The sequence below is a fragment of the Pogona vitticeps genome, chromosome 2 (assembly GCF_051106095.1).
Source record: "Pogona vitticeps strain Pit_001003342236 chromosome 2, PviZW2.1, whole genome shotgun sequence".
Taxonomy (NCBI): Eukaryota; Metazoa; Chordata; class Lepidosauria; order Squamata; family Agamidae; genus Pogona; species Pogona vitticeps.
This window is the reverse complement of record NC_135784.1, coordinates 153,311,534-153,331,496: the sequence shown is the minus strand read 5'-3', so window position 1 is coordinate 153,331,496 and position 19,963 is coordinate 153,311,534. Positions and strand designations below refer to the sequence as shown.

The window sequence follows — 19,963 nt, the reverse complement described above, 5'->3', positions numbered from 1 at the left end:
TGGGAGCAAATTACAGATCAAAATAATGACGACTGTATATATACCATTCATCTTTTGTTCCAGAGATTCATGGGAGGTGGCCAACTTTTCACTCCTATTGAACAAAGCACAACCTGTGTTTGGGGAGACAATGTTTCTGGATGCATTGATTTTGAAATGCAAAAAAACCTCTGACAATGGCTCAAGCACAGAGAAGCGGGCAGCAGAATCATTACGGGAAACTCGAGCAAACGCCAGTTGATCTCTAACCTGGAGGGGTGCAGGCATCAGCTGGAGACTGTACAAATGTGGACCGTCTTTTTGTTGGCATGGGCAAAGCCATCTTCTGTTCCTTGTGTTTTGCCAAGGCTGCTTGGACCGCTTCTGTGTGGATGTCTGGCAAAAGAGAGAGAAAATCACAAAGCACATCAGAATTTCGCAAGTAGAAGAGGTGGCCATTACTATGTGCCCTGAAATGAATTATCTTTCCATAACTGTATTTAAAAAATATCCTGGGCTCAGAGCCACTTTGCAAGGTTAAACAAAATGGTATCAGGCATACCTGCAAATATTGCAAAACTGACAAAAGCTGTACTACCCACATATTTCAGGTTGCTCTGATCTGCATTAAAACAAACACACACCCATACTGTACAGAGAGAGGGGGGGGGGGAGGGAGGGAGGGAGGGAGAGAGAGAGAGAGAGAGAGAGAGAAAGAGAGACTGTAGAGAAGCAGCCTTCCTAGGTTTTAGACAAAGGTTGTGGAAACATGGTGGATTCCAAGGAACCTGAGAAGCTCCTTGACCAGTAATGGTGGGTGGAATTTCTGGAAAAAAAATTATTGTACTGTTCTTCCATAGAAATTTCCATTTCAATGAATTCAATGTTCTATGAACCTACTGGAGTCAAACCCAGTGGAGGGAGAGTTTGCATTGTTTCCTTCCCCCGCCCCCACCCAGAAAAGCCACTTTGGAGAAATGGGAGACCCTCTGGAATCGATACGGAACAGTATTGGAGCCTGCTGCAGGAAATGGGAAAAACAGACCCTCCCTACCCTTCCTGACATGGAAGTCTCCTGTGGATTTCAAGTTCCTAATGCAAACAGAAGAAGCGCTTCTACTTATAAAAGGGATGTTTTGTATCCAGCCCATTAATAACATTTTTAATAAATGTGAAATTTTCTAGTTATTATTCACGGGTGAATACCCACAGTGTATCTGTTATGCTCCTTTCACATGTCTTTTTTTAAAAAAACATAGATGCAGAAAAAAGGAGATAAATTAAAGCCAAATGCACACAATTCAAACATCCTGCATCAGATCCTAATAGTCTTACAAATCAAAATTCCCCACAAAAGTGATGTCACTAAGTTTCAGCCAAGTCTAGGCTTAAGAAATTCCATTTTACAGAATGAACCACCCACAGACAATTTTTATTCACAACATATATAAATATCTACTTCTCTACATCTTCAAGAGGGATATGTTCAGTCACCAAACTGTGGATCGCAGAAAGCAAGATTCAACTCATTATGGAATTAATTGCCACAATAAAATTATCTGGAAGTACCTCTGCAGGGGAAGAGTCCTTAAAACTCTGCAACAAACATCCTCTAATATTGAAAAACAGAAGATTTTTATTGTTTGTTTTTTTTAAATCACAACAGGGGTATCACTCACACTGTATAGAAATTTCTCCAGCTTTGGGAAAATATTAACTATGAAAGTCTTGTTAAGTGAGGAAGGCATCTACAAGTAACTCCACATTTCTTAAGTTTTTGCAACTGAACTCAGAGAATACTGTTCAACAGCTTATGTGTTTATTTGGACTTCAGTTCCCATCACTCTTGACTTTAATCAACATAGGCAATGGATTATGAGGATTATGGGAAATACAGTCCAAGAATATCTAGGAGGGCTTATAATGTTCCCCATTGTAAGAAACCCACCCATAAGAGGCGTGGGAAGAGGCAACTACTGCTTGTAGTGGAGAAAAAAGGACAACAAAGCACACAGAAACTAGAAGAAAGTTTGGTTGGTGAATCATATGAGCCATAAACCTTGAGCTGTCTTCTGTACTAATCACCAGACTATACCCATCTTTTTAGAAGAATCTGATATTGAGAGCAGCTCTGATGAGCACTTTTTCTGAATGCAACTGTTCCTTTGATGTCAAAGGCCAAGGACTGCTTTGTGCATTTAAGAGCAGCAGCCTGCACAAGTCTGAGCACTGTACTTTCGGAGGCCCATTTCAGCAAGTTGACAGGGACCCAGGGGGATTGGCCTGCAGCAGGTCAGGCAAAAATAACACATTTCACACTGTAAGTGCCACCTACTGAACATGACTCATCAGGACAAGTACAATCACTGAGTGCTACAAACAAAAACCAACTCAACATGAGTCATATACTTCAGGAATGACTTCCTTTTTTTGGAGAACATGAAGAAGGAACATATGGTGGCATAAGGCTGTCATACCCAGAAAGATGAGAAAACACGTGAATGTTCTAACGTAAGGTCCATTTGTGATTGATCTAAACCGGTTGGTAGCTGAAAGACCCCTCCCTTCTGAACCAAACAAAGTCAGAAATACAAAATGGTGAGCTATAGGTTCAAATAACAAGTGACCGATCTTGCCTTTGCAGATAGTGGTGTGCTGGGAAAATGCAGCAAGAATATTGCTTAAAGTTGCTTGAGAACAGAATAGTAGATGACTTGAGCAAATGAGATACTGCTGAGTAAGGTGTAGCTTACTCAGAATTGCTGTTTCAGCCTTACGGTGATGTGAGATAGCATAGGATAGGATCCAGTGACTGTTCCAAGGCCTCCTAGCGGGTTTCGTATCAAGCATCCAAATTTGACATGCTTGATATTTTACATTTAACTTCTTATAGTAAATTCTCTAAGAGTTTGCTTTCAGAAAAGCACCTCAATAGATTGAGAAATGAGGAGAGCACATAATGTATTTTCCCACCTAAAATCTGAAAATCAAGATAATACGTAGGCTTGGTTTTATGCTTATATGCCAACCATAAAAGATATGTACTGTACTGTAAATTGTTCAGGAAAATGTGGGCTAGAAAATACTGAATTCAGAACCTCACAAAGTTGTAGATATATTGCTATTAGGATAGAGACTGACTGCTCAGCAGACTGTCACTACTCAGCACAACTAAGAAATACTTAAGATGTTTTACTGCATATATACAGTATCCTGCTAAAATAGTTTCAGCAAAAGTCAAACAGGAAATTAGGTAGGAACCATGAGGTTGCAAAGGCAAAAAGGAAGTAGAAAAAAAGAGAGGTCTCCCCTGCCATGAAGCACAGGAACTCAACAAGAAGCTCTAGTAGACTTTGGAATAACCAAGATTTCTTTGGATCTCTTTCAGTTCTGACACTGACATACACCGTTAACATTATTACATACATTTCCTAGCATTAGTTTTGTAGTATCTGTGAGACACAAAGGCCCAGTGGACCTGCGCTTTCAACAAGAATACATGCATATATAAACTAGACCAAAAGCACTCTGTCTTGCAAGACTATCTATCTATCTTTCAAGTAAACCTCACTCTCTTATTTGAAATTGTTCTTCATGTGTGGTTCGGTTCGGTCCATTTTTATTCTTCTTCAGATATCCAGTTGGTCCTTGCCAGTGAAGAAAAGAACCTTTTAAATTACTTTTGCAATATATCCCATTACAAAGCTGTCTGCACAGCTGTATACATGTAATGTCCAGAATTTTTGGCTAAATTTGAAATTGGTTTGGAAAAAAGAAAGCTACTAAGAGTGCCACTGTCTTAGAATCGGAAGGAATAATCAATAAATGGGAAAATAAGGCCTTGCTAGTCAGATGACAGGGAACATTACAAGAATCTAGATCTAAAATCAGGGTGGATTTTATTTAAATACTTTTTTAAAAACCAGATTTTTTTTAATGATTTAAATTGAAAAAAAAAATAAATTGTATACAAATCCTTTAAATTTTAAATCAGTTTCATTTTTAAGTCATTGATTTTTATCTACCCTGCCTAAAATACTACTGTTACAGTGTGCATATAGATATGAACATCCCAGGGCACAAGCGTAGACAGGCAATACTTACTGACATGAGAATGACCTTGCTTTTGTTATTTACATAACATCTCCTGAACGTTAGGAGAGCAATCCACCCACAGTACACAGTCTTTTTCTTAAGATAAAATATCATATCCTCCCCAGAAAGCCAGGGAGATTAGTCAGTCATCCTATGTCCTCTGATACCTTACAGCTCCTTGGTAGAAACAGTGCCATCAAGAAAGCCACCTGTGCGAGGCCAGGAGCAGGTAGAAGCTGGCTGAAAAGGTATATAGGAGGACAAAGTATGAGGGCATTGATTAGACAGGCACAACAATCCTTAAATCTTATTAATAGATAAACAGAACTGCTATATTATTCATCCTGAGTCTGCTTGCTATGTCCACCTCTGCCTAAAATTTGCTCCATTTGTTTCTGAAAAACCTACATCGCTGAAGCATTTTCAGATTTCCTTTTAAGTTTTCTCAAGATCTCTACCTGAGATGCACCCACCCATTTGGGGAGGGGCCCATAGCTTCAGCTAGTTCCACTCCAGGGCAGTCTTAACTAGACTAAGGATAGGTAATTTTTGTCAACACATTCTCTTTTTTTTTTTAAATCATTACAGGTAACTCTTCTAGATGTATCTGAAAAGGCCTATTAAGAATTATATGGGCGCAGTCTTTCCGAAATTAAGAGTGTAAGGGGAAAAACAAATAAACCACATCACTGTCTCTCATACGCATTTGTAACATCCTTACCAGACCGATAACGTTCATCTCTGGCTCCCCCGGAACGTGCCCGATGATACTTCGATGAAGATGGTGCTGGAGCTGCAGATGGAGCTGGTGTCTGATTTCGGGATTCTTTTTGCAAAGCTGAATCAATTGCTGTGGAAACATTTGTAAACACATGTTATATTTTGAAAGAAACAAGAAAAAAATGGCCATTATTAAAAATCTCTACTTGATATAAGTTATTTACTAATTGCACAGTACCAATCTGAAGCATCTGCGAAAATACCAGAATTTTACAAAAAAAAAAAACAACAAAAACTGAATTCTTTAAAAATAATTTTGCACTTACATGCCAAACTCTGGGGGAACCTTTATTGATATTTTAAAGAATAAATTACACAATGTTGGGAAAATATGCTTTGAAGATTTGGCCCCTGTATCTCTCTCTCTCTTGAGCAGGCAGGGTGACAGTGAGGAAAGTGGATGTTTAAATGTCTTGAACTTCTACTAACAGATTATGGGAGCTGACATCCAGTGCATCTGCATCAAGGCTAAAGGTTCTCCACAGATTAATGCAGAAGAAATGTAAGACGCAAAGTGAACCGTGTGTGAAGTGAGAACAGAAAAGAAGGCTGCTGCCATTTTTACATCAAAGCACTGATTAGAACTGCGGACTATGTGTGTGTACGCAATCACATGCCACAGAAGCTAGAATAGATTAGAAGTTGTCCATTTCAAGTGTTGTTCTGCTCAGGCATACAGCCTATACATTCAGAAAACATGTGCATGTTTAAATAACATTTGGGGACTCCCTGCCCCCACTACTACCATGACAGACATGAATCTACTGATCATTAGGTTCCTGTGCTCATATCAATGTCATAAACAGCACGGGACAGAGTGCAACACAAATTATGTGCAACTATGCTCATGCCAATACTGCTCTGCTAGTCAAAGTGTATGCAAATTGGCATCTACCACCGAGGGAAAATGGCCATTGCTCCTAGCCGAGCAGACCAGTGGCAGTTTACACTTCTAGCTACAGCTTCCTTAGCTGCCCTTCCATGTCCTCCCTTTCAGTATTTTTGTCAGCACAGCAGTGCTGCACAGTTTGCAAGTGGCTCCTTCCTTCCTGGTTGTGAAGAAGAAAAAGAGCACTAAATCAGAGGAAGTAAGCTGCTGCGAAAGGCAGGCAGACAGACAGGCTGGCAAAGGTAAGCAGCCAAGGGAGAATGAGCCAAAAGTCTTGCCAAAAGTTCTGTTGATTCTTTGGTGGCCTTCTCTCCCAGCATGGCTTATAAAAAACCAACACCAATTGGAAGACCAACACAACCCACCATGAAAAATATGGCCATATAAAAACTTCAGCAGCAGCAAATAAGATAATTAGGAATTAAGCCCTGCCCATTCAAACAGAAACAGAAGCCCAATTTTCTGAGAAACTCCCGGGGCTGCTACGGAAAAGATCCTGTCCCTTTCCAGCCTTGGTGAATAAGAGAACAGCAGGACTACAAAAGCAAATTGAACAGCTCACATAAGTGGACACCAGATAAGATGGTCCATGAATCTAAACACCAAAGCCAACACTTTACACTTGGGCATCATGGGCTGTGTCTCTAGATACATGTTCCCAGCATAAGTTCATTGGGGGGGGGGGGAGGAATCAGATTTGGGGAAGAAAACATATATAGGAACACCTGTTCCCATTGCTCATACCCTTCATACTTTTATGTCAATACTCTATCAGGTGTGTCCGACTGTACATCATATTTAGGTATTTTAGAATGTATTTTATTTTGTTTGATATTGCCATATTTTATTTTATAATCTGAGTTTCATTATACTTAATGATTTTGTTTGTGTTATTTTTCTGTTCTGAACTGCCCAGAGTGGCCACCAGCCAGATTGGTGGTATATAAGTTGATCAAACAGACAGACAGACAAACAAATTAAGAAACAGACAGAGTTCTGACTCCTGTCCTCTGAAGGTGCCGGCCATAGAGACTGGCGAAACCTTAGGAAAAAAAACCTTAAGAACATGGTCAAACAGCCCCGGAAAACCCACAACCAAAGAAATAATACTTTGTTTAACTCAAACATAGCTCTAGCCAGAGTACTAAAAATATAATTCCTCATATTATGCAACATTAGCTTTATAGGTTCTAAAGAAATAAAACACTGAAGGACAAAAAAGCAGATTAGAAGTTTTTAGACATACTCAGGGTCTACTTTGTTTGGATGTGGAAAGGGATATCAGTCCTTTAGAACAACGGTCCCCAACCTTTTTGGGACCACGGACCGTTTGGGGCGTGCGGGCTCTGTGCGTGGACGGTTGGGGGGGTGGAGGCACCCCTGTGCTCGCGGGTGGGCGTGTCATGCTCATAGAAGGGCATGTCACACTTACAGAGGGGCGTGTCACACTCTCAGGTGGATGTGTCGTGCTTACGGAGGGGTGTGTCACACTTGAGTGCATGCGCATGAGTGCGACATGCTCACCCACTCTCAAAATCTGCCTGGCTTCTAATTTCAGCCCAACCGGCAGCACCTACTTGGTGAACGTGGGGCTTCCTCATCAGGGGCTCCCAGGAGCGCCCTGTTTCAGGGTTGTCTCCCTGGTCCTGGAAGGCACAGGAGCAACTCCGCCACCGACTCTCCCCCTCTCGTAGGGGCTGGGTCCCGCCTGCCCTCCCGAAGCACCCATGCGTCCAGAAGGGGAGCCCTCTCCCTGCCCGGCACTATTGTCCCTCTGAAGTGGTGGAGCTCACGGGTCAGGGGTTTGGCGGAAAATAGCACTCTGTACCTTTAACAGGCATCTCCCTCTTAATTGTGAGAGTTTGGTTCAGCCAGCCTAAGGCCAGCCTGGCTAGTTAGGATTGTGCCCTAAGTCAGGACGAGAAAAAGAAAGATTTATTTTAGTGGTAACATTTTCTGAATCTGTGACATAAATAGTGCTTTGAATGGGAAATAGTTCTCCAACATCTTCTAATATTCCATTCTTGACTCTTGACCTAAAAAGGAGTAGGTAAATAACTCCATGTCATTAACTAAGATAGTTAATGGATGCTCATTTGGAGATACTACTTCTCATTTATGAGCTTATAAGAAAAACAAAGACAAAACAGCCGGACAGAAGCCCATGCAGAAGTATTTATGATCCACAGGACAAGACTTTTATTTCATTCTTGCAAGCAGCCTGGTTGGGCTTAAGAGTGTGAGAGACATTTAAATAACTATTGACATACTGCTGAGGTCATAATGAGAGGAGGTGTCACATGACCTCTGAGGTCACATGATTGCTGGAGCAACAGTGCTTTGTTCTTGACAGTTGGTCTTTGCCCACTTGTTGCTCTCCTGCCTCAACAGCCATTGGGAGCAGAGTGAGTAGAGAGACCTTGGCTTTTCAAAATTATTTACATTTACCTTTCATCCGGGCTTAACCGTGAACTTTCTCAGCCATTCAGGTTCATAGTTTGTAGAGATGTACTCTGTATCAATGGACAGGATTGCTTCCTGTTTTGTCTATAGCTCTGGAAACTACATTAAAGCGTTGCCTGGGTGGTGTAGGTTTAAGGTGGTGAGGTCTGGCAGGGCAGTTGATGTGGTACTTTTGAGAGGTTGTTGTTTTTTAATGGAGATAAATGGGTTTGTTAGGGGGCAGCCAGATGTAAGCTGGATTTCAATAACAGACTTCCCACACAGATGGGAAAGAGTAGCATTTGTAGGGATCCTTTTCTGGGTGACCCCTTTCTGATGGAGCCGTGGGTGTTGTTGTTGGAAATGAAACAGAAATGTTTCATTTCTGAAACATATGCCCATTCTGCATGATTAATCTGTGTATTTCATCCCTAGCATTCATTAGATTGTATTTGGTTAATCTCCTTCCTCAGTAACCATACCTAGGAAAAAAGTTTTTGTTTATGTTGTTCAGAAATGAACAACAGACCTCTTTACATATTGTTTCCGAGTCTGAAGGGTTCCAAAGATTATTGTGTCTGAAATATTTACCCATTTAATGTGTTAATATGCCAGGATCTATTGACTTGTTCAGCTTAATAGTTCTCTTTCTGGGTTGAGTTCTCTTGTATTTATTTCCATATTCATAGTGTTACCAATTACTTGATCAAAATTTAAAGAGATAGTGGTTTATAAATGTTAATACGTATCATATAACTATCTTCTAGGTACATACTGTATCTTATGGTTAGGCACTGACCAGGTAAGGGATCAAAACTCAATTTATATTCATTTTTTGCTACATTCCCTTCTCATACAGGCCAAGACACCAACTAGGTAAGAGATCAAACCTAATTTTGGCTTATTTTTTCCATTTTCACAACCTTGCCTCCTTATACAGCTAAAGACACTGACCAGGTAAGAGATCAAAACAAATTTTGGTTTATTTCTTCCTTTTTAACTGCCTTCCTTCCTTATACAGCCCAAGACACCAACCAGGTAAGAGATCAAACTTAATTTTGGTTTATTTTTTCCATTTTCACAACCTTGCCTCCTTATACAGCCCAAGACACTGACCAGGTAGGAGATGAAATCTAATTTTGGTTTATTTTTACCATTTTTACCACCTTCCCTCCTTATACAGCCAGCCAGGTAAGAGATCAAAACTGGGTTTGATTTATTTTTTCCAGTTTTACTGACGTCCCTCCTGTGCTGTGATATTTTTTGTCTTTTGGTGTGGTTTTTCTCCCAGCCCCATTGCGTTTGGAATGGCTGTGTGTATGTGGGGGGAGTTTTGGTGTTTTTTTTTTTCTGAGCCCAATGGAGTTCCACTGGGGCTGGCTATGTGTGTGTGTGTGGGAGGGTTGTGTTTTTTCCCCAGCCCCATCGCATTCCGCTGAGGCTGGCTGTGTTTGGGGGCATTGGGTTTCCCCCCCCAGCCCCATGGCATTCCGCTGGGGCTGGCAGTGTGTGTGTGTGTGGGGGGGGTTTGAGTGCTTTTCCCCAGCCCCGTAGCGTTCTGCTGGGGCTGGCTGTGTTTTTTGTTTGTTTGCTTGTTTGTTTTGGTGTATTTGTTTTTTGGCCCCAGCGCATTCCTATGGGGCTTCCAGTGTTTTATTTTTATTTCATTTATTTTTTCGTGTTTTTTTCTGGCCAGAACAGATTAATGGGGCTTCTATGTATTCCTATGGGAAATGCTGCTTCGACTTACAACCATTTCGAGTTATGCACATCCTGTAGAATGGATTATGGTCGTAAGTCGAGGCACCACTGCAGTGTGGTTGCTGAGCTTGAGCCAGATATCCTGGAGAGTAAAGTCAAGTGGGCCTTAGAAAGCATGGCTAACAACAAGGCCAGTGGAGGTGGTGGCATTCCAGTGGAACTATTTAAAATCTTAAAAGATGATGCTGTTAAGGTGCTACACTCAATATGCCAGCAAGTTTGGAAAACTCAGCAGTGGCCAGAAGATTGGAAAAGATCAGTCTACATCCCAATCCCAAAGAAGGGCACCACCAAAGAATGTTCTAACTACCATACAACTGCACTCATTTCACACACTAGCAAGGTTATTCTCAAAATCCTACAAGGCAGTCTTCAGCAGAATGGGGACCGAGAACTCCTAGCAGTACAAGCTGGATTTCGAAGGGGCAAATTGCTAACATGCGCTGGATTATGGAGAAAGCCAGAGAGTTCCAGAAGAACATCTACTTCTGCTTCATTGACTACACAAAAGCCTTTGACTGTGTTGACCACAACAAACTATGGCAAGTTCTTAAAGAAATGGGAGTGCCTGACCACCTTATACAGTGGTGGCTCGCATAACGAGCACACTGTTTAACGATGAATCCGCATACCGATGCGGATTTTGTGATCGCTAATGCGATCACATACCGATGTTTCTTCGCATTGCGAGGGGGAACAGCTGTTCGGCGGTGGCCGGAACACCCAAAATGGCTGCCGGAACCACTCAAAATGGCTGCCGGAACACCCAAAATGGCCGCCGGAACACCCAAAATGGCCACCGGAACATGGGGAAACATCGCAGAACGGTGAGTTTTGGACCCATTTGGAACGCATTAAACATCGTTTAATGGTTTTTTTTGATCCGTATAGTGATGTTTCCCCATAGCGAAGGTTAATCCGGAACGGATTAACCTCGCTATGCGGGGCACCACTGTATATCTCTTGAGAAATCTATATGTAAGACAGGAAGCAACAGTTAGAACTGGATATGGAACAACTGACTGGTTCAAAATTGGGAAAGGAGTACGACAAGGCTGTATATTGTCCCCCTGCTTATTTAACTTACATGCAGAATACATCATGTGAAAGGCTGGATTGGATGAATCCCAAACCGGAATTAAGACTGCCGGAAGAAACATCAACAACCTCCGATATGCAGATGATACCACTCTGATGGCAGAAAGTGAGGAAGAATTAAAGAACCTCTTAATGAGGGTGAAAGAGGAGAGCACCAAAAATGGTCTGAAACTCAACATCAAAAAAACTAAGATCATGGCCACTGGACCCATCACCACCTGGCAAATAGAAGGGGAAGATATGGAGGCAGTGACAGATTTTACTTTCTTGGGCTCCATGATCACTGCAGATGGAGACAGCAGCCTCGAAATTAAAAGACACCTGCTTCTTGGGAGGAAAGCGATGACAAACCTTGACAACATCTTAAAAAGCAGAGACATCCCCTTGCCGACAAAGCTCCGCATAGTCAAAGCTATGGTTATTCTAGTCATGATGTGTGAAAGTGAAAGCTGGACCATAAAGAAAGCTGACCACCGAAGTATTGATGCTTTTGAATTGTGGTGCTGGAAGAAACTCTTGAGAGTCCCCTGGACTGAATGGAGAACAAACCTATCCATTCTCAAGGAAATCAAGCCTGAGTGCTCACTGGAAAGACAGATCCTGAAGCTGAGGCTCCAGCACTTTGGCCATCTCATGAGAAGTGAAGACTCCCTGGAAAAGACCCTGATATTGGGAAAGTATGAGGGCACGAGAAGAAGGGGACGGCCGAAGCCGAGCTGGTTGGACAGTGTCATAGAAGCTACTAACATGAATTTGACCAAATCCGGGAGGCAGTGGAAGACAGGAGGGGCTGGCGTGCTCTGCTCCATGGGCCTATCCCACACTTTTTACCCATGGCATTCTGAGGGCTATTCTAGGTTTGAATCATGTTTAAATAGGTCAAACTGTCAGGTAGTGCGGAAGAGAAGGTGAGTTTCAGTGAGCTCCCAAAAAGCACATGGGGTCCTACTGCACCCAGCATCACAGCAACCAGGATCTAGCATTTCACTTGCTGAGATGAGGAGTGAATAAGGTATAGTCCCATCCATTGCATGTCTTAGTTCTATACAACTGGATGGATGGCAGATAGGGTGGTTTTTCTTCCTGGTCTGTGGCCAGCTGGGTATGACCTGTTCAGGGGACAGCTCTGACCAGGGCTTGGGGCTCACCTGCTTAGGATTGGAGAGTGGGTAAGAGATACCCCTAGAGAGTGCCCCAGGGATCCACATGACGTCCCGGCCCCTCTGCAGGATGAGAGTGATTGGAGGTTAAAAGCAATAAAGTGTGGCCCTAGTTAACTTCAACACCTGTGTCCGTCTCTTTATTTCGCAAGTGGGTGGGCAGGGATTAAATAACAGTGGTGGAGGAAAACATTGAATATTAATTTCATGAACTTTAAAATATCATGTGAATAACTATCAATAATCAACAAGGGAGCACAGCGGAATATTTTAACTACAAAAATTCTCAAATGCTTTCCAGACAGTTTACATGTCTCCTCTACATTTTCTCTTTTGCATTCTTTTTCAACAGCTCCACAGTTCATTCCAAAAGCAGTCCTGACTGCCACTAGCAAAGTTCCATCTCCCACCCCTCCAAATGTAGGATATCCACAAGAATAATCACAGGCCTGACACTATACTGATTTCCTACTGATTCTGCCTCTTATCACACAAGAGGTGATTTACCGGGACAGGGTTCATATGATCAGCATTGCTGATTTATCAAGAAAACATCAAACTACTGGCATTTTCATCTGGACATAAGAAAAAAAGCTCTCCTCTTTCTCTTGATCCTGAAGGATAGAAATCCAAGGGTTGGACCCTTATAAATTTTAAACAGAAGCTTCCAAGAGCAGCAGATGGAGAGGGTATTTGTAGCAATCTGTGACAGCAGCAAATGAGACATATTTAAAGTACAAAACTCTTCTGCGCATGTTCAGAGCCTGGGAATTCTGTGGGATGCCCCACTTATAGCTACCAGTAATTAAGGTATCTGCTAATGTTGAACAACTGGGAACTGGAGGCCTACAGTCCAAGCTACAGTCCAAACATGAATTAAGTGTTGAACGGTACATCAACTTATGTACCGGTAAATCTCTTTGATCCATTTGTCTACTCTAGTTTGGATTTAGGGCAGAAACTTTTTGTAGCCTATTACAAGTCACTCAGTGGTCTACTAGCTGATCCTGAACCTTATTTTAAATGATTTAGCTCAGGGGTCCCCAACCTCGGGCTACCAGATGTTCTTGGACTTCAACTCCCAGAAATCCTGGCCAGCAGAGGTAGTGGAGAAGGCTTCTGGGAGTTGTAGTCCAAGAACATCTGGAGTCTCAAAATTGGGGACCACTGATTTAGCCAATCTAGCAAGGAATTACTATGTATCATGGAGGATTCTGAAGCACATTATAGGATATATATCATGGTACCACAAAGTACTGCCCAGGCATCACTGTGACCTCGGTAGTCAAGTTTTTAATATAGTAAAAGACCAACATCCAAATGTACAAATAAAACAAATTATAGAGTACTACATTCTCCTATATAAAAAGTGCATGTGCAAATGTTAAATATCTTTACAGAAATGATAAGTACTGCTGGCTCAAATCCTATTTAAGAATTCCCACTTGTAGATAAAACCTGCCATTAATTCATTAAAACCTGTGCCTCATCAACAGTAGTAAGCTGAACAGAATTCCCAGTGACATGGACGACGACACCCTAGGGTGGCCGACATTAAAATAAGAGTGACACTGATGGAGAAGTAGCATTATCAAGCAACTTCGCCCAACCATACTAACCCACATATTAAACAATTCTAAGTAAGGTTTTAAGGAACATTGCTGGAAAACCACAGGCTCAGATAACCCCTAGGTCACCATGTAATAAGGCTAACATGACTTTGAAAAAAACAGATACGATACCTGCGGTGAGAAAGCAAGGCTTTACCACTAGGAATATATGGAATCAACCAACATTTTTTAGGTTTCTTATCTCAAAAATCTTTTTTTTTGGGGGGGGGCGGGATATGAAGAAAAGGGGGGGATGAAAGGTGAAGAAAATTAAGCTTTTCTGCACCGTTTATTTACAAGTCTGTGTGCCATAAAAGAAGAAATACTGTATATCTGCACCAAAATAACTTAATTTCTGCAACATTAAGAAAAGTCAAGTCCTGCAGTATTATTATTTATGCAAATTCACTAGCCCTGCTATTATTTGACAATTTAATCTCCAATGGTGATTCATTTCCTTGGCGTCTCCCATTTCTTTCGCCAATAATACTTTCTTCGGCAGTCTCCCAGGCACTCACCACCTTTGGATTGACTTAGCCTCTCCTAAGACTGCTGCATCACTTGGCTTCCTATCATGCCCTGGGACACAGTTTTATTATTGTGCATGATTATCTGCATAATTTTATCTATTTTGCATAATTTCTACTGCTGCTGCTGCTAGTTATTTGGAAGAGAACGAGAGGCTAGCTGAGGGCTTAAAGTTGCTTTAAATTACTCCTGTTTCAGTAGTTACAACCTCAGTAATTCCAAGCCTGTCTTCAGAATCGTAAGGGAAGGAAACCTGATTTTTTGTTTAAATGTAACTCACAGTTCTTAGGAAGCTGAATTCTACAATCAGAACTATATTAATTATTTCAACATTTTTGCAAAAAAAATTGTGATACACAGACAGCTCCTACTATTCACCCCGATTACTGTATATTATAAACATACATATGTAATTTTCAAGTTAAAAGTACACTGCTCTAACATACCCAAACAATTACTTAAGGCCTTTCAGTCTATGAACCTAGCACTGTTAATTATAGTTTTCTTCTACTGTCATTTCGGCTGCTAATTAGAAGTCACAGTGGGTTCCAGTTCAGCACTACACAACAAGATGAAGAATTATAAGAAGAGTGTGAGTGGCTTTTTGTAGGTAAATACTATGGCTCTAAAATTAGCTGGAAATTCTCAGAGAATAAAAGGCGTTTATTTGTAGCTAGGAAATCATCTTGCTGTGGGCAGGAAAAGCTCACCACTGAGCAAGAGTGGGAAATTATAGGGACTAGCCAAGCCCGCGAAGCCAGACGTTTTCATGAGAGCGTGATTTTTTCCCCCCTATTCTTTAAATTATTTTCTGTATGTTACAACAGGATAAATATAAGATGACTGGGGAACAAGAGGCATTTTGTGCAATTTGCGCAGAACTGTGGGCAGTAGACGGTAAGTCACAGTTAAAAAATGTTAAACGAGAACTGGAGAATCTGTAACCCTCGGATGATGCCAGCTTCACGTCCTGCCAGTTCTAGCTAGCCTAGTCCCCTGTGAAGGCTAATGGGAATTGTATTTCAGCAACAGCTGGAGGTCCACAGGATTCTCAGTGCTAACCCTTCTCTGCTGGCCAGCCAAACAGAAATACAGAAGAATATTCTGGGAATTTACAGCAATTAACCCTTAGGAAAGGGCATTATGTCTTGAGTGTAGTTTCTTGTGCATTCCCATAAATGTGTGTAAGACATTCGTGACATTAACAAAGACTTGGAAGATTCACTCCCCCAATCCTAGTGAAAATTGCCTTGAAAAGAACTTCCTTCACCTTCCCATCAAATGAGAGGGAAAAGAAGGTGCATAGATACCAACAGCCACTTTTAATGATTTGTACTGCCTCCAGCTCTTTCACTGTCCTTTATTTAGTCCTCAGTTTCAGAAATATACCTCCTTACCTAGAACAGAATTAAAGCAGAACAGGACAGAAAAAGGAAATGGGTGTCAAAAAACAGCAGGAACAGCACCTCTCTGGCAATATTCTGCATTTCCTCAGCATTTTGCTTAGCAGAGGCTCCCAGACCACAAGCAGATTGCTAGAAGAAGGTTGAGCACCCCAATAAAGCTATATTTGCACCTGTGACTTCATACTAAATAAAAGGCATTTCACCCAAAGTCAAAAGAACTTGCCACATTACCAATAAACTATTGTGATAGGGAAACGTATTTGGAAGGGGGGATCCAGATCACTGCTTTTATATGATATATATAGAGGTCATCATGACTTTTAACACGTAGCCTGCAAAAATTTGACAATTGCTGCTTATCCAACTCTGGTACCTATCTCAGAGAAACCCTGTCCAACAACACTCTCGGCATATTCCAAAGAAATCGTAAGCACTGGAATTCTATTGGCAGCAATAAAGAGAAGGATTACAATCCAGAGTTATCTACTTCCACAAAGGGTCTTGATAGCACAATGAGGCATAAGTATGTGTACACATGTGAACTACAGGGATTTGGAACTTTGAGATCAGAGAACTGCAGTTTAAATGTTGACTGGCTCTGTTTCAAAAATAAAATGCCCCATGCTATGCCTGTAGAAAGAATACAAATTCATAGCCACAGCGTGAAACTATGAAAGGGCTCGTAGAACAGAACTGCAAACAAACCATTTGGAACCCATTGTGCTGTGTGACAATATTTCAGCTTAGATCTCCCATTGTCCTTTCCCAGTGGTTCCAGGTAGATATGAAAAAGGATGAGAGCTAGAACCTGGGAATAATGGGAAGGAGCAGCAGCTGTCTTTCAACCACACCACCTAGAATTATCTATCCACTTAGAGTCGAAATCCTGAGGTATAATGCTCACAGTTCAAAATGATACCACATCAAATACACTAAGATATCCATGAGAATGAACATATAATTAAGTTCCGGGTGAATCTATAGACTATACCAGGTGAAATCCAGCACCACTTTTTCACGTGATGAGACCCCACCTCTCCATCCACCGCATCCTTTCTGCATTGTCTCCCAAGAAGTTAAGATTCAATCTTCTCCTGTTACCTTTTTCCCTTTCTCCCAGCTTGCTTGCTTTTTATATATTGCCTGATGAAGACAATGTTCTCTCGAAGGTTTGCAAGAATTTTTTATGTGCTTCTGTGACAAACCCAGACCTACTGGGATCTATCACACAGTTACTAAGCTGCCACCAACCATTCCCTATAATAAGTCACACAGACCAGGGATGGATTTTTAAACAATAAAAGAATAAGGTTTATTTTAAATACAAACAGGGTAAATAAAACAATCAGGTGAATAAAATAAAGTAACGTGGCTTATTCTCACACACACAAGCATACAGTTTGGTTCACCTAGAACCTTTAACTTAAAGCACAGACCCTGAACCCATCAGTTCTGGCTAACCAACAGACCCCTGAACCTTTCAGGCTGGTACTCTGACACACAGTAGTACCCTGTCAGACACCCAGACTCCCACAACAGCTTCTTCTTCCCCCAGCTGCTGCTTCGTCCCAACCCAGTGTCTCACAGTCTGTCTCAGCATCTCCTCTCACACACAGGCATCACATATTTATACAGTACAGCCCCTCCTCCTGATGTCCCGCCTTCCACTCCCCATAGGATGGAACTTTCCCTCCAAACCCATGACAGACAGGTAACATCAGTGCTGTTATGTAACACCTCCCCTCTTTATAAGTTGTTTTGTAGGGGGAAAGCTAAAAGTGCTTTTCACCAAAAAAACAACCTGCATAAAATACACAACAACATTTATACCTACCATATAATACTTACATATACTTACACTCCAAGTTAACCATAGCAAATAGGCATTTCAAACATTTACCATATGCATTACATCAATTTTACCTTTATTAATACAAACCAATTTAAAACCAGGTACATTTTAACTTTTTGTTTTCATTATATACATATAGTCCATGTTCTTTCGCCGTCTTCAGTCTTCAGGTCTTCTTGATAAGGCGTCAGCAACACAGTTCACTGACCCTCTGACCACCTTCACTTCAAAGTCATAGTCCTGTAGGTTTAAAGCCCACCTCATAAGTTTGCTATTGTGGGTTTTCATTGTCTTTAACCATTGCAATGGTGAATGGTCAGTACACAGAACAAAATGTCTTCCCCAGATGTAAGGCTTGGCCTTCTGGATCGCGTAGACTATGGCCAAACACTCCTTCTCCACGGTTGCCAAATGTCTCTCACCTTTTTGAAGTTTCCTACTCAGGTAGGACACTGGATGCTGGTCACCATTCTCATCCTCTTGGCACAGAACTGCTCCTACCCCGCTGTTAGACGCATCGGTGTAGATGATGAACTCCCGGTCGAAGTCTGGAGCACGCAGGACAGGATAGTTGATTAACGCCTCCTTCAACCTCTGGAACGCCGCCTCACAGTCGCTTGTCCACGGGATGCGGTCATCAGCCGTCTTCCTCGTCAGATCGGTCAGCGGAGCCGCAATCTCGCTAAACCTCGGGATGAACTTTCTGTAGTAGCCCACCAACCCAAGAAATGATTTGACTTTTTTCTTGGTGTTGGGTCTAGGCCAATCACGAACAGCTTCTATTTTGGCCTCCAGGGGTTTTATCATTCCTCCCCCTACCATGTGACCCAAGTATTTTATTTCTGGGCTACCCAGCTGACACTTGCTGGCCTTTACTGTTAGCCCTGCTGCACTTAACCTCTGCAGCACTAACTCCAGGTGTAACAGGTGATCTTCCCAGGTATTACTGAAGATCCCTATGTCGTCAATGTAGGCCACTGTAAAGTCACTGAGCCCTGCCAAGGTCTGGTCCATCAGCCTTTGGAATGTGGCTGGTGCATTTCTGAGACCAAAGCTCAGGACTCGAAACTCATAGAGACCAAAAGGGCTGCAAAAGGCAGTCTTTTCTTGATCCCTGGGATCAATTCTTAATTGCCAATATCCCTTTACCAGGTCCAATGATGAGATGAACCGACAACCCCCTATGGTTTCAATCAGGTTGTCTAGCCTGGGCATTGGGTAGGCATCAGGAGTGGTTACACGGTTTAATTTCCTGTAATCGACACAAAACCTAATGCTCCCATCAGGCTTGTCCACAAGGACTATCGGAGAGGACCAAGGACTAGAAGAGGGGACGATTATGTTCTCCCTCAGCATTTCGTCCAACTCCTTCCGCACCTTGTCCCTATAGGGTCCCGTTACTCGGTATGGGGATACTGCCTGCGGGGGTGCATCCCCTGTGTGGATCCGATGCATCACTTTGTCTGGCCTGAGCCTCATACTTTTCTCTTTCCGCAATTTCTTCAACTGATAAATTGTTGTTTCTCTTATTGAGGAATGTTAATTCTAATTGTGCCATTCTAATTCTGTGTTTCAGTTCCATCTCTTCTATCCTCATGGCCATTTCCCTTTTCCTGGCATCTGCCTCTACCTGACTGATTTCAGCTCTTTCTCTGGCCTCACTTTCCATTCTCTCTATTTCAAATTGCCTCATCCTCAGTTCATGCTGTTGGGCTATGATCATTTTCCTAAGTTCTGGGTTTTGTTCTCCTGTGCTGTCACCCTGCACTGAGCCAAATTCATCCTCAGAACCTTGGTCCACCTGGGGGTCTTTCACTTCACCCATTTCTGCTACTTGGCTTCGAGTCAAGGGCATAACCCCCCCCTCAGAACAGGCTGCTTTAAAAGTCAAGCCTCAAAATAAAACGACCACTTTTTTCCCTTCTTGCCTCAGAACCAGCTCTCCCTAGAGATTGCTGCTGTTCTTCAGCACTAAATTTGCAACAGTATCGAGTCAGAGCCTACCCCCCTCTGCTGGGCCTCTCAGCTGGCAAGCTAGCTCGCTGTTGCTACGCAGATTTGCCTCAGCTTTTTCCCGCCAAAACTAGGCTGCCTCAGAGCACCTTAATCTAAGTCTCCCCAGTTGGCACGTTCTTCTACTAGCGCACCTCCCCGTGAGGTACACCTAGAAGATTACCTACGCGCCTCAGACTGTCCCTGACTAGACCCCCCTTGCTCTGGGCACACCTGCCAAGGCTTTGCTGGACCGCTGGACAACTGGACCAGTCGTATCCCACACGCTGGACACCAATCAATGTGACAAACCCAGACCTACTGGGATCTATCACACAGTTACTAAGCTGCCACCAACCATTCCCTATAAT

General features: G+C 42.2%; 1 protein-coding gene and 1 long non-coding RNA gene across 7 annotated transcripts in view; both read right to left on the bottom strand.

The window, feature by feature from the left end:
- DIP2B (DIP2 acetate--CoA ligase B (putative)) overlaps positions 1-19,963 on the bottom strand; it is a 193,883-nt gene that overhangs the window by 69,856 nt on the left and 104,064 nt on the right. For all 6 annotated transcript variants that reach the window (XM_072990900.2, XM_072990901.2, XM_072990903.2 and 3 more), the window contains 2 exons: positions 4,796-4,924; positions 250-375 (listed from right to left, as the gene is read on the bottom strand). In XM_072990900.2, coding sequence (XP_072847001.2) covers positions 250-375; positions 4,796-4,924 — 255 coding nt within the window. The remainder of the gene's footprint in view (positions 1-249; positions 376-4,795; positions 4,925-19,963) is intronic.
- On the bottom strand, positions 17,034-18,818 carry LOC144586333 (uncharacterized). The gene is made up of 2 exons (XR_013541112.1): positions 18,023-18,818; positions 17,034-17,840 (listed from the first exon to the last, which is right to left on the bottom strand). It is a non-coding gene; the product is annotated as an uncharacterized LOC144586333 (long non-coding RNA).